The following is a 22,148-nucleotide window of genomic DNA, read 5'->3' as shown; positions in this document are numbered from 1 at the left end:
GAATATAGAATATACGCCACCTAGGTGCGTATTTTAAGCCAAATATGAGCAAAGTATGAGTGCAGATTAGAGTGAGATGATCTGTGTAGGTTTTACGAACTAATACTATATTCTTCATTAGTCAGTTCCATCGATGTATAACCTAACAGGTGTTAGGCTATATACATCGATGGTCAGTTCAGTACCATTTATTAAAAGCCCAAAATGATCCATATATACCTATAAAATGCAAAGCCCTCACTGACTGACTGTCTGACTCACTCATCACTAATTCTCCTATTTCCTGTTTACCTAGAAGTCTGAAATTACTCATTCTTTAGGCATTAAATAGAAAAACTAAGTCGTTTTTATTCAGATCTGACCTTCTGGCTCAAGGTAAAAAATATGTTTTTCATAAGGATAACATGGGAACTTTAAAAGCCACTGGGGCAGAGCCCGAGGGACTTTTTCAAAAATGTAAGGTCAGTTTGCAAATCTAAGCACCTAGACGAACATTTTGGTATATGATATGTGGGGTTAAATCTTAAAACAAAAAGCCTTTATTGTTCACAAAGTTTCATGTAGCGTATTTATAATATAGATTTTACCAAACCACATTGATAATTTTAACATAGTTAATTTTAATTATTTATTTATTATATTCAACAAGACTATTCACACCCAAATATGTTTAGCTACCTATATTTTAATATCTAGAAAAACTCAAATATACAGTACAGTGTAATATGTTTATTTCAAACAAAAACCATTCTGAATTTAAAACTAGGAGAAATTAATAGGATAACTCATAGGCTACATAATACCTTGAAATGGATTTTGAAAATCTCTTCCATTGATTTGAAATCGTTTAACCAGATCCATTCACTCATCATAACACCTACTTATTTTTTTGGTAAAAATGTTACCAGCAAAAAATTATAATTGTTCAAAAAACACTGGAGAGGAATATCATTTATCAGTTCACTTGGGCATAGCTGTAATCTTTTATCATTCAGGGCTATATTCGATAAGTTATGGGTCAATAAATTAAGGTTGTTTTAACTGATTGTTTATCATATTGAAAGCAAGCAAAACTAATAAATTGTAGCTATTTTGTAAAATTCGCCTGACAAACGATAGCTAAATTTGGAAGATATGCAATTTCTGAATGTAGATAGCCTTTTGATGAATAGTTTTGCGATTTTACCAACTAGAAAATACAGTATGTGACCCAAAGTAGCTTTCTAATTAGTAAAAAGATTGCATAAAAATAAAAGCATTACATCAGGCTACAAAATAAGTACAAATATTTAGTAAACAATGATGCAAACCTGCAATACCTGCAAAGTAAAAAACTTCTTTTTTCAAACTAAGTTATGTTTGATCATTTTTATAAAGACCAAGAGCATGAATAGTAATGCCATCTTCATCATGTTGGTTGTAAGAAAATTTCCTCCAAAACACAGGGCGGTAAAGGTAAATAAGTGAAAGACTGAAGTTTCTAACATTTGCATTTATTCAGTGTTCTATATCCTATCACGCAGGTTTATCTATATACAGTTGATCCTGGGTCCGTAGTCCTTGTCTCCGGGTATAGCAGACTGAACCTTAGTCGGGAACGCGTCAAGGGCTCCCGACTGCAAAGACTACCGAACGGTGACGTCACGGCCGACTACCCCTCTCTCTATCTGAGTGGAGTGGGAGAGAGTCGCTGCGGCAACAACCCCCAGTCCAGCCGATGGCTTACCCTCAAACGTAATTCTCTGTAGCAACCCCCCTAGGTCCAGCCGACGGCTTAACCTCCACACGCAATTCCCTGCGAAAGATTTATTCGTTTTGAAGGGAAACCAGAGTAAATAAATTTCGACGTAGACGAGGTTGGCATCCCTGTTCTACAATCACAGCTGATGAGTGTAGTGGAAGGGGAAAGGGCAGCATGGAAAAGTGATTGCGAGGGTCGAGCGCGCATGTCTCTGTATCACCAACAACTCTTATCTATTAACTTCGACCTAAAAGATAAGACATACCTTGCTGACAGATATGACATAACTGTGATGTCCTGGGTGATCAAGGCAAGAGCTGAGCTTATCAACCTCAACTTCAAACCGTGGCTTGTAGACAATTATCATTTGTGCACTCTTTGTAATTTACAAGAGAAAGAAGATGTTTTTCATTTTATATCTGTTTGTCCCTTTTTAAATTCAACAAGGAAATTTTATTTTGGCTGTCCAATTTTGACACAGGAACAATATATAGAGATATTGAATGGTTGGGATTGGCGGGTCTTAAGCAATTATTTAAAAGATGCTTGGTCTAAAAGATGGGGGTTAACCCTTAATTTGACAGCGTGCCATTATTGGCACATGAGGATTCAAAAAAATGTCACGTTCGCCTGTTAACTTTTTAATTCCAACAAACGGCGTCCAAAGGTTCTTTGCCTATTGCTATTATGTTTTAGTGCACTATAGTGGATGTTTTGGAAATTACTATCACTTTAGACCAACATATAGAAAAGGAAGTATGGAGGCTTAGTGTAGAAGGTTAGTAAATTATTTCTTATTTCAATATTTTAGGCTGTTTACCTATATATCTAAGTGATTTGCACAGATTAAAGATGAGAAAACATAACCCAGGTCAGAAATAAGCTTAAATATGAACATTGATTTTTTTATAAACTAAACAATTTGAGTGTGACAAAAATGGCACATTGCCAAAGAACCAGGGAACAATGAAAATTTTTGGGCGTGCCAAAAATGGCACATTACCAAAGATACAGTTATTTTTTTTTTAGTATATTGAGCGCGCCTAAAGTGGCACACTGTTTATAAAACAGTGAAAGGTATTTATATTTGTAAATGTATGTCTCTTATTTCCACAAATTGTAAAATAAAAATGTTTTTTTTGATGAAAGACTTTTCACTAGGCTGTTTAGAAAAGACTTTGGCTTTACAAAAACTCCCGACCATCCATGGCAACAAATATCTACCAAAAAGAGTTCTATTTCCTGCTGAAAGTGAAACTTCTTATATGAAAGTTAATTGTGCATTCCGATAAAGATTTTGGTACTTACAAATATTTGCTCACTGTATCGACATATCGTGCAATAACGCATTGCTGCCACGTTGAAAATAGTTAAATTGAAAAACCAGCAAGACAATATGTCACAAAAAAATTTTAGTTATGGGATTTTTGAATTGCTAACCAAAGAAATGAGTAAAAGACAAGTTCTAAAAGACAGGGATTTACTTCTTCTCACACCAGCTGCTCTGATGTATGTTGAAGATGTACACTTTGATGGTGTTGGACATTATCCTTTCTTTGTATACATCAAGAGGTCGATGCAGATTTTGTAAAAATAAAAAATAAATCGTCGATTTAGTGTTCAAAGTGCAATGCTGTAACTGAAAGAAAATAACAATTGTTTTGTCGGGTTTCACCAAAAGTAGATGATGTTTCTTGATGGGCATACTCTAATGAAATTTCAAACGATTTTCCTGATGGGCATGACTAATGAAATATCAATAAATTATATAATAATGTATTTTTTATTGTAATCACATAGTTTTGTAGAGGTTTTACATGTGTATATATTTTAGTTCATTTTTTATAATGACGTTTATACCATTTTATATTGGATTGATAACTTTTGTGGAGAAATTGATTTTTTTATATATTACATATAATTATAGTTATACAATTTTGATATCCAATATGTGATAATGTCGACTTATTCAAACCCTAAAGTCTATTTTTAAGTGCTATACAGATAAACTTTATGTATTTAATTCAACAAAAGATTCCTAGAGAAATCCCTGCATCTTTGGCAAAGTGCCAAAAATGGCACACATGAAAAAATTGTAAAAAATACTTAACAGAATTTTAAAATTATTTTTTTGAAGTTCCTTTAGACCCTTTTGATTGAAATATTGCAAGGAAAAAGTAGTTTTCAAAAAAATATTTGTTTGCCAAATTAAGGGTTAATTCAAGAATTCAATCTGTGAGAATCATTTTCCCAAATGTCATTACTTTTAAAATCTTTTTTATAATTATTTATTAGTTTCATTAAATTGTTATTATTAATCAATTTTTGTACAAGTGCTAACCAGGTACGCCAGCCGCAACAGACGGGCTTTTTGTCCATTGTTGTATTTAGTGCTAAGAAGTTATTGTTGTACACTTATTTGTAAATAAAAGCACTTTTTCATTTCATTTCATTCAATTCCCTGCGGCAACGCCCCCGGTCCAGACAACGGCTTATCCTCCACATGTAATTACCACTAAATTAGCAATATATTTTGAATCAGTTTTTACGCATACCAAGCCTTACACATATATTTCCGCATTGAAAGATTAGAATAACTTATTAGAATTATTAAACTAGTCGCCCGAAATCTTTTTGTTGTTCATTGCAAAATATCGATGAACTGGGAGCAATATATAATTTATATAAAATAAATAGATAAAGTATTATGACATAGCTGTATAGAAAAACGTTTAATTGACCTTAACTAATATGAAATAGAGTTTACTTCTAGTAAATAAAAAAACTGATTATTGGGAACGTGTTGAAGTTTGTCAGTTAGTATAACAAACACGTGTAAACTAATAAAAAGATTGAGTTGCTGTTTAGGCTTTTGAAGAAGACACTATGAATAAACATGCTTGTTGTTTTAATGTAAACAGGCCGGAGCTCCAACAGCACCCAGGTGGGCCAGACAGAGCGTGCCCCTCTCCCCCCCCTCGCCCATCGGACCGAGGCAGTGACGTCACTGCAGTCCTCGAGCCGCTACTCACAGCCCAGGGTCGCCGGATTTCTACCCCCGGATATTTACCCCCATGAAAAAACGCCTACGTCATTTTGACGTCACGAGGGGCGGGGCTTATATACGGTCGTGAAACAGCCCGCGACTGGAAATCTACCCCCGGAAATCTACCCCCCGTGGTCAGCTCTGCCACGTATCGGCCAATATTCATTGTTGTAATTGATTTTATTATTTGCTTTTGTAAATCAATGGCTCTTCGGTCAATCATTACCCTTTAATATCTGGTGTTAAGCATGTGATATGTCATTGCCTTGTTTAACATTATCTATCTTCCTAATAAAATAAGCTGTAACAGCCCTTTTTCACCCGAAATACTTCACTGATATTTATGATTGAGGTGTAATTTTAAATCTTAAGATCCAGCTCAACGCAAAATGGCATTTAAAACTATATGTTGATAAAGGGCTTCAAAAGTGTGCCCCTTAAGCATTTGATTCGTTTCCCCGGTAAAGTTTTCTGAATTTTAGTTTTGTAGAACATTCCTCCGCATCACTGCGATAATACTGTTTTCAGAAGACACAAGTTTGATTCAGGGCTCACGAATGTTTAACATTCCCCAAACTCAATAATCATGAAATGAATTCCATCTTCAAAATAAACAAATATAAAAATGTTTGAAATCCAAAAATCGTTTCTTTTGCACCTTTCAATAAAGACAAAGCGTATTTTTTTGCAAATAAAATATGACTCTTTAGTTTTAGTCTTAAAATAGGTAACTGTCATTATATATAGCTAGAGCAAACCGCATACCTAGCATTTTTTATCTCAGAAAGTAAAGTAAAGTTTTCAGAAATCAAACTCGAATAAAAACACCGAACAAACGTGCACTTACATAAAAGAGAAAATCCTCTTAACACGAAAATAATAAAGTCTAAAATGAAATATATGTAATTATAAGTAATTAATATTTTTTCTTTAAAAGTACCTGTGAACCAAGCTTTCCTCGGGGAAAATCATTAGTATTCTCTGACAGTATTCTTTGGTCAATGCCATTTATCCAAACATATTTTTGTGGTCTATTTAATTCCTGTAAAATAGTAATACAGTATCGTAGTTGACTTTGATTTGTAAGCAACATTTATGATTCTCATGTAACATATTATATAATTGGTTGTTGTTTTTTTGTATCAACAAACCCAAATAAGTTTAACATTAAATAGAAAAAGAAGGAATTAAAAATGAAATACCCCCGCCGCAGCAAACCTTCAGACTAAGCGAATTTCCATTAGCCTGATAGGATTTACACTAAAATGTCTCCTTAAAAATATCATATTTATTCCCTATTTAAATAGAATTAGTTAAATGAGTAGGCCTACTTAGGTTTGCTGCAACAGGGAGGGTAAAAAGGTGGTTTTTTTATGTTAATAGGTTAGTAAGAAATTAATGTATTTTCCAAATTCGGTCAAAATATGTTCATAAACAAGCAAACTACAACAGTTGACTTTTTCTCTATAAGAATAACATGGGGATTTTAAATTTACAGTTTTTTGGAATATTCTCCGTAACCATTAGGCACACAATAACGCTTCAATATACAAAATTATTTGATTTTTTATGCTCTACAAAATGGTGTGAAAAGAAATTGTAAAATTTTGTGTTTTTAGGGTCAAAAATGGGAAAAACCTATTTTTACCCCATAAAACCCCCCATAAACCCCCGTTCCCATAGTCCGATCACGCTGGTTCGCGAACTCGTTCGAATAAATGTAGGTTTTACACGTTTGTACCAAATTTCATCAAAATCGGATGATTTTTGCTCGAGTTATCGTGCTAACGGACACACACACACACATATATATATATATATATAAATATATAGATATGAATTTGAACGGATGGTAATTTTGGCCTCTAGGGACCTCAACATGAAAAATTAAATCGGTCCTGGGTCCAGGTCTTACCAACAAGCGTCTACTGATCACTTATTGTGAACGAAAAAAACTGGCCAGTAGCCACTGAAAAAGAAGAAACAATTTGTGTCTGCTTGATTTTATGACGTGACGTATCGTTCTGGCTGTCGGCTGTGTTTTGGTTTAGGTTTAGCTGTTTGTTTCCATTACATCAAAAGTGTAGTACAGTAGAACCTCTTTAATCCGAACCCCCGTAATCCGAACGTCCACTAATCCGAACCCCTTATTGCTGTACTCTGTACACAGAACAGTAGTTCTTCATTGCATACTGCATTTATTGGTATAGGCACCGTAATTGTTTCTATTGTAATGTACAGTACTGTTTATTCCTTATGTTTACTACTGTATTAAATAAACACTGTATTTTACTTTATAAAGCATTTTTCACTTTTCCCTAGCAATTGTTATGTAAAAATAACAATATGTTCTGTAATCCGAACTATTCAATAATCCGAACTACCCCCGGTCCCAATTAGTTTGGATTAAAGAGGTTCTACTGTATTTTGATTTTGTCTATTTCATTGCAATTATTCATTTTGTTTCCATGTAATGATTAAAAAGAAGTTCTTTTTCTTGTGATATTTATTTATGATCACTGGACATGTAGATGTTGTGATATTTACGTTTTGTTATCCTACTGTGTAGTCTTTAGTAAAATATGAATCTTGTTGGGTAGTGTTAAGTTACACATTTTTACTGCATAGATTAAAATCCATTTCTGTGAATAAATAGCATTTTTACTAAACTTTATAAAAATGTACTTTTATCCTTTTAGGCCTATGTCTATCATGGTTAACCTCCCGGCCAAGCCTATGAATTCTTGCACCTTAGCATTCTTTTTTTAACACTCCATAGCAAAGATCTAAACATTTCAAATGGCCGTTGAGTCTTTCACCATAGGCAATGCTATTTAACTTACATGAATGCAGGCTACATAGCCTAAGTTACAATGAAAGTGCAATGGATGAAACTTCATTTTCATTTTCATTTTATTAAACGGCAAACACCATTTTACAAGTGGGTTTAACAAGATAATTAATATTCAAGAAGATAATCAATCATTATTCAAGATAATCAATAACAAAGGACACAATTAATTGAAAGAAATATATCATTAAAAACTATACAAAAACAACAACAAAGAGTAACTTAACAACAATTGATAAAGATTTTATAAATTAATAACAAGGATTAAAATATTTAAAAAAAGAAAACGATACAGTGATAAATACTCTAGACAAAAAGAAACACTTAAATTGACGAGATAATATTGCTTGGCAGTTGGCACTTTCTCTCACTGGTTGTGTGGCCCTTTAGAGGCACCACCAAAAGCACAACGACTAAAGCTGGAGAGAAACTGTCGAGAGAGATTGTAATACGATTTTTGGGTACTTTTGAGGACTTCCGTATCTGTTTGCACAAACAACCGAATAAGGGTACACTTCCATAAGTTATCTGTTGGCACAAACAACCGAATGAGTAATTTTGATTATTCAATTGTTTAATTCGATATATCGTTTGGTTAGTTAGGTTAGGTTAACCTTACCTAACTAACCAAACGATACAGAGAATAATCGATATAGCCTATCGATCGATATTTTCATTCGGTTGTTTGCGCCAACAGATATTGAAGTGTACCCCCGAATGGAAATGTCGATTATTCGATTGTTTCATTCGATATATTGTTTGGTTAACTTAGTTAGTTTAGGTTAACCTTACCTAACTAACCAAACGATATATCGAATAATGGATATAGGGTATCGATCGATATTTTCATTCGGTTGTTTGTGCCAACAAAAACGTGATTTTTTTCTATCCGATATATTGATTATAAAAAATTGAAACATATCAGTTGACAACTACGATAAGGATACAGTAAATAAATACTGTTCAGTATCAACAAACAATTTAAAAATGGCTGCACTTTACGTTAGGTACTATTTGAATGAAAATATCGAACGATATATTGATTAATCGATTTTTTCATTCAATATATCGTTTGGTTATATCGAATGAAACAATAGAATAATCGATGTTTTCATTCGAATGACTGTAGGACCTAAAGCACAGAAAACGTACTACTATAACCCAGAATGCCAACCGCATGGTAAAAAGCATTAAGTGTTTTGAGAGAGCTTTGCCTGTCAATCCGTAGGCAGCGCCACCAGCGTTGCTATGCTATTGCATGGCGACGCTGCCTACGGATTGACAGGCAAAGCTCTCTCAAACCGCTTAATGCTTTTTACCATGCGGTTGGCATTCTGGGTTATAGTAGTACGTTTTCTGTGCCTAAAGTAAAGAGCAGCCTCGTTAGCCCCGTTTGATTGCCTATTCCCCATATGCATTTTCTGTTATAAAACGGAATTTTGAAATGGTAACTTAGCCTACAGCAAGTTTGGTTAGTTATGTCAGGTTAGTTTAGAATAGTTTCATTTCCTACTCCAATTTAGGCCTATGAGCTATTATTTTTGCCTAAACAAGGTCAGTTCTTAATTTGTAATTTAAATGCGTTTGAAGATATTAAAACAGAAGGAATACGGATCGTGAAGTAAAACAAAAATATCGATAAATCGAAAAGAAATCATTGATAATAATTAATGTTCCCTTTAACAGGAAAGTACCCAAACAAACTTTGTGGTCTGGTGAAAACCCAGTGTTATACAATTTGCCCACTCCTGTTAAAAATCTGACCTTTGCCAAGTTAGAGCAGTATTTGGTGGAAGGAAATTTGTCTTTGGAAAAGTTCTTCCTGTAGGCCTATCCTCGGATTCAAATGTAATGAAGGATGTACTTGTAAACTGTTTGTTATGACCTAATCACTCTAATAGTGGCTGTGGCCGCCATACACAGAAATTGCAGTTGGAATGAATTTCTAAATTTTTATCTTCTTTTTTGTCACTGTTCTCTATATACCAGAGGCATTTTGCAGGAGAGCTAATCACAAAAACATTCAAGGTAAAGTGGTCCAAACCCATCAAATGTTGTGGATGTGTCGAAAAACGAACCTGTCATTCTTGCTCTGAAGTCGAAGACACTAACCACTAAGTAGCCTAGCAACACACCACCTTGTATTTCCTTTCAAAAATAAAAAAGGTTAAATTTAAATACTTTGAAATGTAAGTATGGAAGTACTGTATAAACAATAAAATAATAAGTTAATAATAACAATAATAATTACAAACCCCCAATTCCAGTGAAGTGAATACGGCTGCACTTTACTTGACGTCCTACACTCATTCGATTGTTTTTTTTTCGATTCGATATTTTCATTCGATATATCGTTTGGTTAGTTAGGTTAGGTTAACCTTACCTAACTAACCAAACGATATATCAAATGAAGCAATCGACTAATCGATATATCAATCGATATTTTCATTCGAATGAGTGTAGGACGTCAAGTAAAGTGCAGCCGTGAATACAAGAGGCAACGTTTTCCAATCTACTTCAAAAAATTGTAATTTTAAGTAGAGAATTTGTGTTGTACCGTATTGATTTTTGTAGATAGGTACCACTTTAATGGGACATTTTCGTAGTTTTGATGACGGAACATTTACGCCAAATTAAATTTACTTAAAAACAGTGATTAGGCCTACTTAATGATTACAACCCACAGCCACCTCTAATGTATTAGAGGTGGCTGTGTTACAACCCATGCATTTCCATTTCCCTAGCCAAGCCTAGCATAGAGGACAGTTAAATTCAACACATTAGGACTAGTGTTATAGATTTGCCATTGGTTTCATCTAATCAGAATTAAATTTGGTTTGTTAACATAAAATTATACTATCCTGGTAGGTTTAAACTAGGTTAATCCTTAATTCACATTTCTTTAGCTCAAGAAATAATTTTCACTCATATTACACAAGGGGAAGATCTGCTTTGGATAGGCCCTACACCAGACTAACAACAGTACAGCAAAGTTTTGCTAGTATATCAGTAAAAATAGTAAATTGTTTTGCAAGTGAAATACTTGACATTCCTTGTACTCGGCTAAAACAAAAGTTGATGGTTTGGCTTGCTGACCACCCTTTTTACAGTTTAGATGAATTTTTTGCAGAATACAATTGTAATGGTAAAATTGTTATCTAGTTCTTACTTAGTCCCTAGTCAACTGTTACCTAGTCTTTCAAACACTTGTTTAAGTAGGTACCTCACTTTTGTTTCATATATATAGTTCTGTGTTTTTCAAATGATTTTAGCTTTATTTTCTTGTTGTCTTTGTTATATTTAAGTTTAGTGAAGATTCCATGTTATAGACCATGTTATACTATCTAGAATCTATGGCCCTTCTTTTGTTAACGAGGTCTATTGTAACATATGTTATTTAATGACCAATAAAGATTTATGATTTATGAAAAATGGATATGATTGATCACCTTGAATCACGATTTATCTTGCTTGCACTGTGACATCGTATCTGTTTAATTATTTATAACATACGTATAGTTTGCCAACAAATTGTATTGGATCGCAAATCTGGAAGTAAGATGAATGTATTAAACCATTAACATTCTATTTACCTCATCTAACTACGTGTTATTCCCCCAAATTGGTCCAGCCCTATTCTGCCTGCCAAATTTGTCAGCCATACATAACCCTATTTCACCTCTTTGTGGATTTGTGGAACGAAGGAACTGGAACTGAACCAACAACCAAGCAAACAAGCAAACGAATCTGCGTCTGTCATATTCCACAGCCTTCTAGATTTTGTCAACTCCAAGAATAAATACTGTATGAAGTGCACCCACCTACCGATGGTGAATTGAGTAGCCATCAGTGTTGAATATCCTCATTGAAGGACGCGCTTCTCATCGTTTTGCCTATTAAGCCTCTTGGTTGTGCTGTTCGAAAACTTTTCTATACTATATCAACGGCATTATCATGTCTGTCTCCTGTCCTGTTTGTGTTAAAGCAGTCCTTAACTCTGAAGACGCACTGGAGTGTGACGGGGATTGCAAAGGATGGTTTCACCGTAAATGCATAAGAATGAATAAAACTGAATACAACCGCTTGGGCAACGATGGCAATATTAAATGGTTGTGTTCCCGTATGGACTGTGTCTCTTTTTCCAGCACCCCTATATCTCAACTTTCCGTGCAAATGACTTCAGTCATAAAGCTTGATGAGCTGCTTGGTAAGGTGAACAAAATTGATGACATTTCTAAAGACGTGGCGGAAATTAGAGCGGAGGTGTCGAGCTCCTTATCAAGCTTGGAACCATGGGTGACTTCTGTCGAAAATAAAGTGGATTCCATATCCCTGAACCTGGCTAAAGCCTCCACAACGGTTGATACACATGGCGAACGATTAGCCAAGCTTGAAAGCCACTCCTCTTCTGATTCCTGCCTTGCCTCCACCATTGAAGAAATTAATTAATGAAAGAAATCTCCGGGCCAAAAATGTTATGGTCTTTGGGTTGCGTGAGAGCACAAAGAGTACGGCCGAGGACAGAATGATGGATGATAAGGAACACCTGAAAGTCATTTTCACGGCAATTGAACCTAGTTTAAATGTGAACTCCTTCAAGTTCTTTCGTGTTGGGAAGGGGTCAAGAGGCAAACCCCGTCCAATCAAAGTTATTGTTGGGTGTGAGGCTTCTGTTCATGTGATCACCAAGTTTGCTACTAAGGATTTTCTAAAAGGGCTTGGAGAGAATTTCTCCAAAACTTCTATTAGCCGCGACCGAACTACTAATGAGGTTGAGTATCTAAAAAAAACTTAAAGCTGAGCTGTCCCATCGATCTGAGTCTGGTGAAGGAAATCTCACCATTAAGTATAGTAATGGAATCCCAAAAATTGTCCAGTCAAAAAACGACTAAGCACCAACGGCATTGAACTCTTTTCCTTCTTGTATGAAAATGTTAATGGGATTCGTTCCAAACTCACGTCTTTGCATGCCCTTGTCCCCATCTCTATGAATAAAATTTTTATATTTACTGAAACAAACTTGAATCCCACAATTACTTCTTCAGAGCTTGGCTTTGATGTATACGTTGTCTACCGAAAGGATCGTTCGCCCCAAACTAGTAGCAAGCAGGATGGTGGGGGTGTTCTGATTGCCGTCCACAAGACTATTTTTTCATCCGAAATCGTACAGCCCGATTTACCAGTGGAGGCACTGCGTGTTCTTGTTAAACTTACAGCCAGTTGCAAGATAGTTGTCTGTGCAGCCTATATCCCTCCTCAAGCTCAAACAAGACTACTCTCTGTTTGCTGAGTCACTAGTGGAAGTATTGTCCGTCTACCACAACTATGACCACATACTAATTGCTGGGGACTTCAATCTACCCGGCTTCAACTGGATTCACCCCGAACTGTCAACTGCTACTCCACCGGTGAACATAATTTTGGACTTGGCTGCACATCTTGGTGTCAATCAGATTAGTGATGTGGTGAATGATAGAGAAGTTCAGCTGGACTTGATCTTTGGGTCATCCGACGTCTTTACCGTGTTACATGCTAATGACCCCCTCCTTGCCCAAGAACCCTGCCATCCTAGCTTGTATGTTTCTGCTGATATCCCTGAACCATCGATCGAGCACCCAAAGCACCCTACTCTCATCAGGAACATTCGAAGATGTGACATTGAAAAGGTTAAAATTGACCTCCAGGACGGAGCCATTCAGCTCGACTATGATTGCAGCGACGTTAATCTTCAATTCTCCACTTTTTGCAATCAACTCAGCGAACTCATCAAATCTCACTCTCCTTGGAAGTCTGTCAGTCCTTCCGTCTTTCCAAAATGGTTCTCCAAAGAGCTTAGGGAACTTGTTATTCTCAAGAAGACGCTTCACAAGAAATATAAGATATCTCTCAACATGATTGACTACCACAACTTTAGCGTCATTAGGGACCGATGCATGGCTGTATCCAGGGATTGTCGCTTGAACTACGTCAACCATATTAATACTACCATTTCCACTAATGTCAAGATCTTCTGGAGTTTTGTGAAGAATCTCAATCGAACATCTTCCATGCCATGCACCCTTAAACATGGTCCAACTGAGGTTTCCCACCCACATGAGATGTGTGAGCTGTTTGCTGAATATTTCTCGTCCGTCTACTCTCATGCGTCCCTAGATGAGCTGCCAGTACCTTCATTTGATACTCAATTCACCATCTCAGAATGTGCTATCTCCCTAGAAGATATCAATAAGAAGCTTCTTCACTTGGATCCCACCAAGGGTAGTGGACCTGACAACATCACACCAGGAGTACTCAAATTCTGCCACTCTGAGCTGGTACATCAGCTCCATTTCCTATTTAACCTCAGTTTGTCTACAGGCACATTTCCCTCCACACTGAAGTATGGTCATGTGGTTCCAATCTTCAAAGCCGGTGATCGTTCTGATGTTACAAATTACAGGCCGTCCTCAGTAAAGTTTTTGAAGGGCTTATTTTATACATCGTACAGCCTTTATTTAAAAATATCATAATTGATGAGCAGCATGGCTTTACCTCCGGTCGCTCCACTGTGACGAATCTTTTATCTCTCCAGTGTCTGGTGTTGGAAGCCTTTGGTCGAAGAAATCAAGTTGATGCCATTTACATTGACTTTAAAAAAGCTTTTGACAAGATAAACCATAGCCATCTGCTTGCAAAGCTCCAAGGCTATGGATTCGCTGGAAGGTTTCTACAATGGTTTACGAGCTACCTTACCAATCGATGGCTTGCTGTACGCCTTGGTTCTGAAGTCTCTTCTTTCTTCGCTGCAAGTTCTGGTGTTCCTCAGGGGTCTCATCTTGGACCGTTCTTGTTTTCCATCTTTATTAATGACATTAAGAAGGTCATCAAAGTCCCATTTCTTCTATTTGCGGATGACATTAAGCTACTCGTTGAAGTTGCATCCCATCATGACTGCCAGTCCTTGCAGGACGCCCTCGACGACGTATTTGGCTGGTGCCTCTCCAATGACATGGCTGTGAATCCCACAAAAACCAAATTGATCACGTTCAGCAGGAAATTATAAATACAGTGTTAGCTGACTACTCTCTTGATGGTAACCGTGTTGAGAGATGCAATACCATCAAGGATCTTGGTGTTCTAATTGACTTCTCCTTCGAGTTTGGACCCCACATAAACCAAATCTGCACCAGGGCCTCTCGTATGATCGGATTGGTATTCCGCTCTGCTAGACATGGTTTAAGCAACCATGCCTGTATTATCCTGTACAAGTCTCTCATCCTGCAGCTACTCGAGTATGCTTCCTTGGTTTGGTCACCATACCATCTTGGCCATATTTACCATCTTCAGTCAGTACAAAGACGCTTCATCAGGTTCCTGGGATGTCGTGCTGGACTTGACTTTCGTGATGTCCGGGTTGACGAGCTCTCTAATATGTATGACATTCCGAGTCTTGAAAACAGAAGGCGAGTGGCTGATGTGACCTTTCTTTACAAACTGGTAAATAACCAAGTCAATTGCCCCTTCTAGCTGGAAAGGATAAACTTCCATGTTCCTTCGAGAATCACGAGACATCAGCGTGTATTTGAACTTGACCACACTGGGACTAACTACGCCAGATCCAGTCCCATTCCTCGGATTATGCGCCTCGGGAATGTGATAAGCAGCTCTATTGACCTTCTTACTGCCTCCTTGAGAGTGGTTCTGCGTTCTGCAGCTGACAGCATCCTTGAGGGTACCCCGTGAAAGCATTGTTGTTGTTGTTCCTTTGTTGTTGATTTTTCTCTTGTTAATTTTGTGATCGATTTTGTTTGTATTTTTGTTATGATATAATCATTGTTATATTTTGTTATTGTTATATATTTTATACATTGTTATTTTTCTGTAACATTTCTACTCCTCTGTTAATTATTAATTTTTTATAATATTTTCCTATTTGTAGCTACTTAATGTAAAATGGTGTTTGCCGTTGGTGTTCAATAAATAAATAAATAAATAAATCCTCCAACCCTCATATCCAAGAAAGTATGAACGTGTCTAGTTTGTTTAGAACCTAACTTACTAATTTGGAAATCAAAGTAACAGATGGTGTAGCAATAATTAAAAAAAAAAAAAACAATAAGATAAATGATAACGTCAACATTAAAAATAGGTTATATTTATATAACTTAGGATTCAAGGTGAAATAATATACTACAAAATATTAGTTGGTTTTGAGGGTTGAGGTTATGAGTCTGTTGTCTGTTTGACTTTGTTTATGCTGCTAAAGCCCCCTGCAGACGGGGACAGTACCTATAGTGGCGTCCACAAGTAAAGCCCCCCACACACTACCAGACCAGACCTCCAGACCAGACCGTCTGGCTACAACCAGACCGTCTCGGACGGCTCTACACACTCCCAGACCAGACATTCCAATATTCGTCTTTGAGACACCGTGGTGAGAACTCCAACAAATGGATGAAGACGGTCGGCCGTCTGACAGACAGCGCTACACACTCACAGACCAGACAAAAATAGTGGTGGGGGAACCTAAGACCGTCTGTGGTCTGAGGGTCCAACCATCAGACACGCAGACAGTCTGGTCCGAGAAAATCGGTCTGCAGACAGCCCCACACACGATAAGACAAGTGCCAGACGACAGACCAGACGGTCTGGTCTGGAGGTCTGGTCTGGTAGTGTGTGGGGGGCTTAACAGACAGCAACAGACGACAGACCGCAGTCATCAACAAGATGGTTCTTCTTCTTCATGGGCCAGTATTTTTCGTTTGCAATAAGTGATCACCCAGGCTGTAGACGCTTGTGGTCTTCATTGAGTACTACGGTAATAGCTTATTCCCTATATGGGAAATTCGCTAAAAACAGAAATAAGAAAATCAATCATTCAATTTCTAAAATCGGCCAGGGGGTAAAATTCCGGGGGTTAAAAATCCGGGGGTACAAATCCGGCCCGTACATCTTCAGTTGTCTAAACGCTAGTTATATGGACAGGGGTTAAAATTCCGGTTTTTATCGCTAATCTAATTATTCGAGCTCTGGCTATTTTCATTAGACTTCCAAATCCGCGGGGGTAAAATTCCGGCTGCGAACAAACTTTTGGCCACTCAGGTTACTACGTCATAGTGACGTCAGCTTTGCCCAGGGGGTAAAATTCCAGGGGGGTAAAATTCCGGCGACCCGAACTAGACACGAAAAACGAGCTTCAAAATTTACAATGGGGTGGGAAGGTCTACTTGTGTTGGTTGGTTTTTGATACTTCCATAGATAAAACAAAGGGGACTATGTTTTATCTATGATACTACTTAATATACTTACACCCTTGAAATCCTCTTGGCTCTTGTCCTGTTTCTGTTTTTGACAACACTGACTGCATTAGTTTCGGCTCGGCCTCTTCCACTACAATACAACCAGGAGGACCAGAGTGAATCTGAAACTCTGCCTCCACTACTCCACTCCTCTTTTACCCACAATCACCTACTTCCCACCACTACAACACAACCCCTCTCCACCCACTACCATCAATCCCCAATCCCCATCCCCATCCCATCCCATCGTCATCGTGATCGGATCGTATTCGTATTCGTAGTTTCTAATCCAACTTCAGTGATGGCTGCAACATTTTTGGAATTTGCATTCCGAGGAAGTGGGAAGATTGCTCTTGATAGTGTTTGTTCAGTGAGTGTAAGTTTAGTTCGTTTGGAAATGCGTTTTGTTAAGATGTAAAGTGCTCTGTTGAACTTACCATCTGCGATGGCAGACGAAGATCCAGAGCTAGAAGTTCGTCGTGCCCTAGATGTGGTCCAGTCCATGATTGACATTTCTGCAGATAGATTGGAGGGGTTAAGAACTCAGTGTGCAACGAGTGCTGAATTGACCCAACATGAAATTAGGACTCTGGAGGTAATTATAAAGCGTTTCTAATTTTATAGGCACAACACATTTTTTCATTTCCCATAAACTTAGGCCTATAAATTCTGTACGGTAACATGTTACCGTCTGGTTCACCCCAATTAACAGGCCCATAGAAATAGGCCTACTATCATCATCGATGGTTCTTTTTAAGGTACCTAACTGATCCGAACTATGATTGGTTGATCTCAATACAATATTAATGTCATCTTGTTTTCTTTTTAAACTCATTCTGAACTTTTTAGACTAATCCCAAATAGGCTAACACTAAGCTTTTGGTAAGCCTAGCCTAATTAGTTTTCTTAGTTAACACGTTCGCTGCCGCCCACCAAACGGCGGGCGTAGCCCCGGTGCGGCGCAGGGTCAATCAGATCCGTTTGACTTTTAAATATTTCGGTCTGACGAATAGCAAATGACGTGCGGTGATGTTTTGCGTTACGACTCTGAGAGTCGACATAGTTTGCTGAAACACCCACACATAGCAGCACTGTTTGGAACCAGCCGGTCCCATTTTATTGCCAATAGGAGGGAGAAAAAAAGACAATAAGTTGATTTCCAAGCTTAACAGAAGGGGATTTAACGGGGAAATTTACTACCAACTTACACCATCAGTAAAGTACCCATTCCTAACTAAACGCAGACATAAAATACCCGCTCTTCCCGGTGTGCTGCTGCTCAGAAATTGAATGGAATGTAGGCGATGCCGGCACTCACGGGTGAGTGTTTGCATGGCAGAAAGAAACTAGAGCACTCACCGGTGAGTGGCCCGCAGCGAACGTGTTAAGCCCTACTTAAGAGTTGTTGCTCTAATGTTTGACTTTGTTTTGGAAACAATGCAACAATGATGCCTAATTTGGTTCATAGGGAAGGCCTAAGCTTCGTAAAATATGGCCTAAAGCTCTTCGGTTAGGCTATGTCTGGAAATGGATGCTCTTGCTTGTTAAGACTAGGCCTAGGCCTAGTTCCAATCACTGCATGGACATTTGATTAGGTACAGCTATCTTAAAGTTTTTATGGGTGTCCATTTTTTCCTCTAGTAAGATTAGTTACCGTACCTTTAAATTCTACCCTATGGCACGAGTAAGCCTACTGTAGGCTAAGTTTAGCCCTTCCCATACGGCCTATAAGTTACAGACAGCAAAATTATTTTATTTGGATGGAAACTAAAAAAATATCTTAGTTATTTTAAATATCTATAATTTAATTTGGTATTTTCCCTGTTAAGGGGAACATTCATTGTTATCGATGATTTTTTTTCAAACAATAAGTTCCACCGGTACCTATTATAAATAGGGTTATGAAATTTATGATCAATATTATGGGTATTGATATTTTATTTTTTGATCCGATATTTAGGGGGCCTACCGATATTAAAGTATTGAAACATAAGTAGGCCTAGCTGACAACTATGTCACGGTACCTACCTAAATAAATATTGTTCAGAAAAGAAATCACCGATAATTAATGAATGTTCCCTTTAACAGGAAAGTAGGTACCTTAATTCATAGAATGTTGTAAATAGTTGACATACAGTTAGGCCTAAATACTAATACTCATCACAAGTAGTAGGCTACCTAGTAACTTGGGCCAGCTGAAAAGTGGAACCCTTGAAATCCTTGACGGAGCTAAAGCTTGGTTCTCTAATAACAAGCTAAAAATAAACAATGACAAAACCCAGGAACTGATATGCAGTCTAAAGCATCAGAATCCACAACAACAACCTGTGAAACTGCTTGGTTTTTGGCTGGATGGCAAGTTGACATGGGATAAACAATAGGTGAGTTAGATGCCAGACTTTCCAGAACAGTTTTCCTGCTAAGGAATCTAAAAAACTTGGTCACTGATACGGACTTAAAATTAGCCTATTATGGCCTCTTCCATAGCCTAATGAGCTACTGTGTCATTATCTGGGGGCACACTTCGGAGACAAGAACCATTCTGAAAACTCAAAAGGCTGCTATAAGAGCCATAACGTCCAGCGCAAGGCATGAGCATTGCAAACCACTGTTCTGTGACTGGAGTGATGACTGTTTACGGTCAATTTATTTACAACTGTCTGGTGCATGTTAAGGAAAACATAGGCAACCTCAGCTGCAGAAACCAACTTCATAATTACAACATGAGAAGAGGAGAGATTTTAAACATTCCTTTCTGCAGGCTGAGCAAGCAAAAAGACTGCTTTCCTGTCCTTGGCATTAGGCTCTACAACCATCTGGCCAAGAGCATAAAGTCACTCCCTCTCAGGAATTTTAAAAAGAAAGTCGAGGAACTACTAAAGGCACGGCCTCTCTATTCCATTAGTGAATATTTTGTTGAGGAAAGTGATGAATGGATCTCATGACCTACTGCCATGTTAACCAATTCTAAAGTAATAACACTTTAAACTTTTTTTGACGAAATCCATCCAGTCATTACTAGTCAGCGATGGATGTATGGTATAAAGGTATAAAGCATCTATGCACTTTTTTCCAAAATAATTTTGTTAGCCTATAGTTTATTTAGCCTAGGCCTCCTTTTTTTTTCATAATTTTTTTAGCTAATTTCCCATATTGGGAATAAGCTATTACCTTAGGTTTCATGATAAGACCTGGACCCGGGACCGATTTACTTTTTCGTTTTGAGATCCTCGGAGGCCAAAAACACCATTCGTTCAAATTCATATTAGCAGCGAAACCCAGTGTTGCCCAGGTTAAAATGCAATCACAATAATGGCTATAAAACTTATTTTAAATCAACAATTGCATCAAAGTGTCTGGTATCGCTCAGTTCATATTAAATTAATTTGACACACCCTTTCATACAGCACCTACCTGCATTTTAATCTTCAAAATTGTATGCCTTTTGAAATTTACATTCTCTAAGTATTCATTTTCCCGAAATCAATAGCCTACTTAGATGCTCGGTAGTATTTTTATTTGCATAGGCCTAATAACGAAACTCTTGAAGCTCTAACCATTCTTTTGTAAAGCGTTGTTAGCCTACTATGGTCGTTCCTCAGCATATTTTTCTTTATAAATAGGCTACCTCTGGTACTTTTAATTTTTTTCTTCTTATTATTGCATTCTTTTACTTGATACTCGTAAGACGTTGTTGTGTTTCTTCAGTTTTTTCAGCATTTATAACATTGCGAGAACAATAATTTCTTGTTCTTAGGCTTTTTAAATCCCATATGATGCTTTTCGAATATACCTACTCTGAAATATTTTGGAAAAACCAAAATATGAACATCTATCTATACTTATTTAATACGCAAGCAGGTTTTTTGTGACAATTACTCCTCTGAAACTACTGAACCGATTGACATGTTTTTGGTGTTATTGGAAAGAGCGTAACGTGAAGTTGTGCAGGAAACTTTTTTTTTAGGGAAATAATTAGAGAGTGAGGCCCTGGGTTCCTTTAAAGTTTCATATTTCTCCATAAGATTAACATGTAGTGATGTAAAATACCCAGGTATTTAAAACTCGGGGTAAATACCCTGGGTATTTACCCGGGTAAATACCCAAAATCCATAAATACCCGGGTATTTAGGGTATTTATGAAATCGATTGAAATTCATTTATATTTACCCCTAAATATGTTATTGTTATCATTACATGATAAATTAGGATAGTCTATAACACCTTTTACAAACTTAAAGCTTTGCTAGTACCTTTTATTTAATTATTTAGCACTTTTTTAAATAATAAGTTACATAAAGTTTCTAAATAAGCATGGGATTTTGTGTCTTAAATCAAGTTTAAATTACTAAAACATAGTATATTAAAAAGGCTGTGGGTATATTTTTATCATTTTATAAATGTATAACCAATTAAATAACATAAACAAAATTATTAAACAATTTATAAATATCCAGGAATTGTTGGGTATTTAAGATGCAAAAATGTTTATTGTATAAATGGCTTGGGAGGCTAGACATACCTAAGGCCTGATTGACATAGGCAGAATGGCAGAATACTAAAAGTAATTAAACTTTCTGTGTTACCGCTTGGTTGGAAACAATAATATATTTGGATAAACCTACTAAAAACATGTATTTTCTGTTTTTTGTTCTAACTTAATATAATTTTGAAGGATTTATTGTGCTATAGATCCAAATGTTTTGTATCACAAGTTTATGAAATTAGTGTTTTTTTTATTTTGATTCCATTGATACCAACCAAAGATCTCTGAGAACAAAAATATTTTTAAATCCTGCTATTCTCCAGATTGAATTTTAATTATATTCTAAAGTTGTTTACACATAGGCCACTACTAGGTTAAATTTTCCTGTCTTTCTAAATGATAATTTTTACTTAGCAAATTTTTTTTTCACTTTCAATAAAATAAATAAATTCATCTATCTATCATAGACATTAAAAAATCATTAGTAGTCAGGACCAGTGCAACCATGTGATCAGGGTATTTATGCCAATTATGCTTTATGCTCAGACCTGGGTGGGTATTTATGACGATTATACCCAGAAGTAAAATACTAGTATTGACCATATGAAATTTTGTTTAACACATTTTATCATCATTTTACCATCCTTACAGGGTAATAATTGCAAAAAAACATCTCAACCTTATCTAACTTTAATAAAAATTATAATTACCCAGTTTATGGGTATTTACCCGGGCCTGGGGTAAAT

The 22,148-nt window shown here is 36.6% G+C and overlaps 1 protein-coding gene and 1 long non-coding RNA gene across 3 annotated transcripts in view; one reads left to right on the top strand and one right to left on the bottom strand.

Moving 5' to 3' along the window:
• Positions 1 to 1,477: 1,477 nt before the first annotated feature.
• Positions 1,478 to 11,287, bottom strand: LOC128982904 (uncharacterized). The gene is made up of 2 exons (XR_008489757.1): positions 11,088 to 11,287; positions 1,478 to 1,795 (listed from the first exon to the last, which is right to left on the bottom strand). It is a non-coding gene; the product is annotated as an uncharacterized LOC128982904 (long non-coding RNA).
• A 5,872-nt stretch (positions 11,288 to 17,159) lies between these two features.
• Positions 17,160 to 22,148, top strand: part of LOC128982900 (kinase suppressor of Ras 2) — a 149,311-nt gene continuing 144,322 nt past the window's right edge. For both annotated transcript variants that reach the window (XM_054401958.1, XM_054401957.1), the window contains exon 1: positions 17,160 to 17,511. In XM_054401958.1, the coding sequence (XP_054257933.1) occupies positions 17,362 to 17,511 (150 nt within the window). In that variant the 5' untranslated portion in view covers positions 17,160 to 17,361. The remainder of the gene's footprint in view (positions 17,512 to 22,148) is intronic.

Source organism: Macrosteles quadrilineatus, unplaced genomic scaffold (assembly GCF_028750875.1).
Source record: "Macrosteles quadrilineatus isolate MER2022 unplaced genomic scaffold, UCM_ALF_1.0 Scaffold_1__1_contigs__length_201487025, whole genome shotgun sequence".
Taxonomy (NCBI): Eukaryota; Metazoa; Arthropoda; class Insecta; order Hemiptera; family Cicadellidae; genus Macrosteles; species Macrosteles quadrilineatus.
This window is presented reverse-complemented; position numbering and strand designations above follow the sequence as displayed.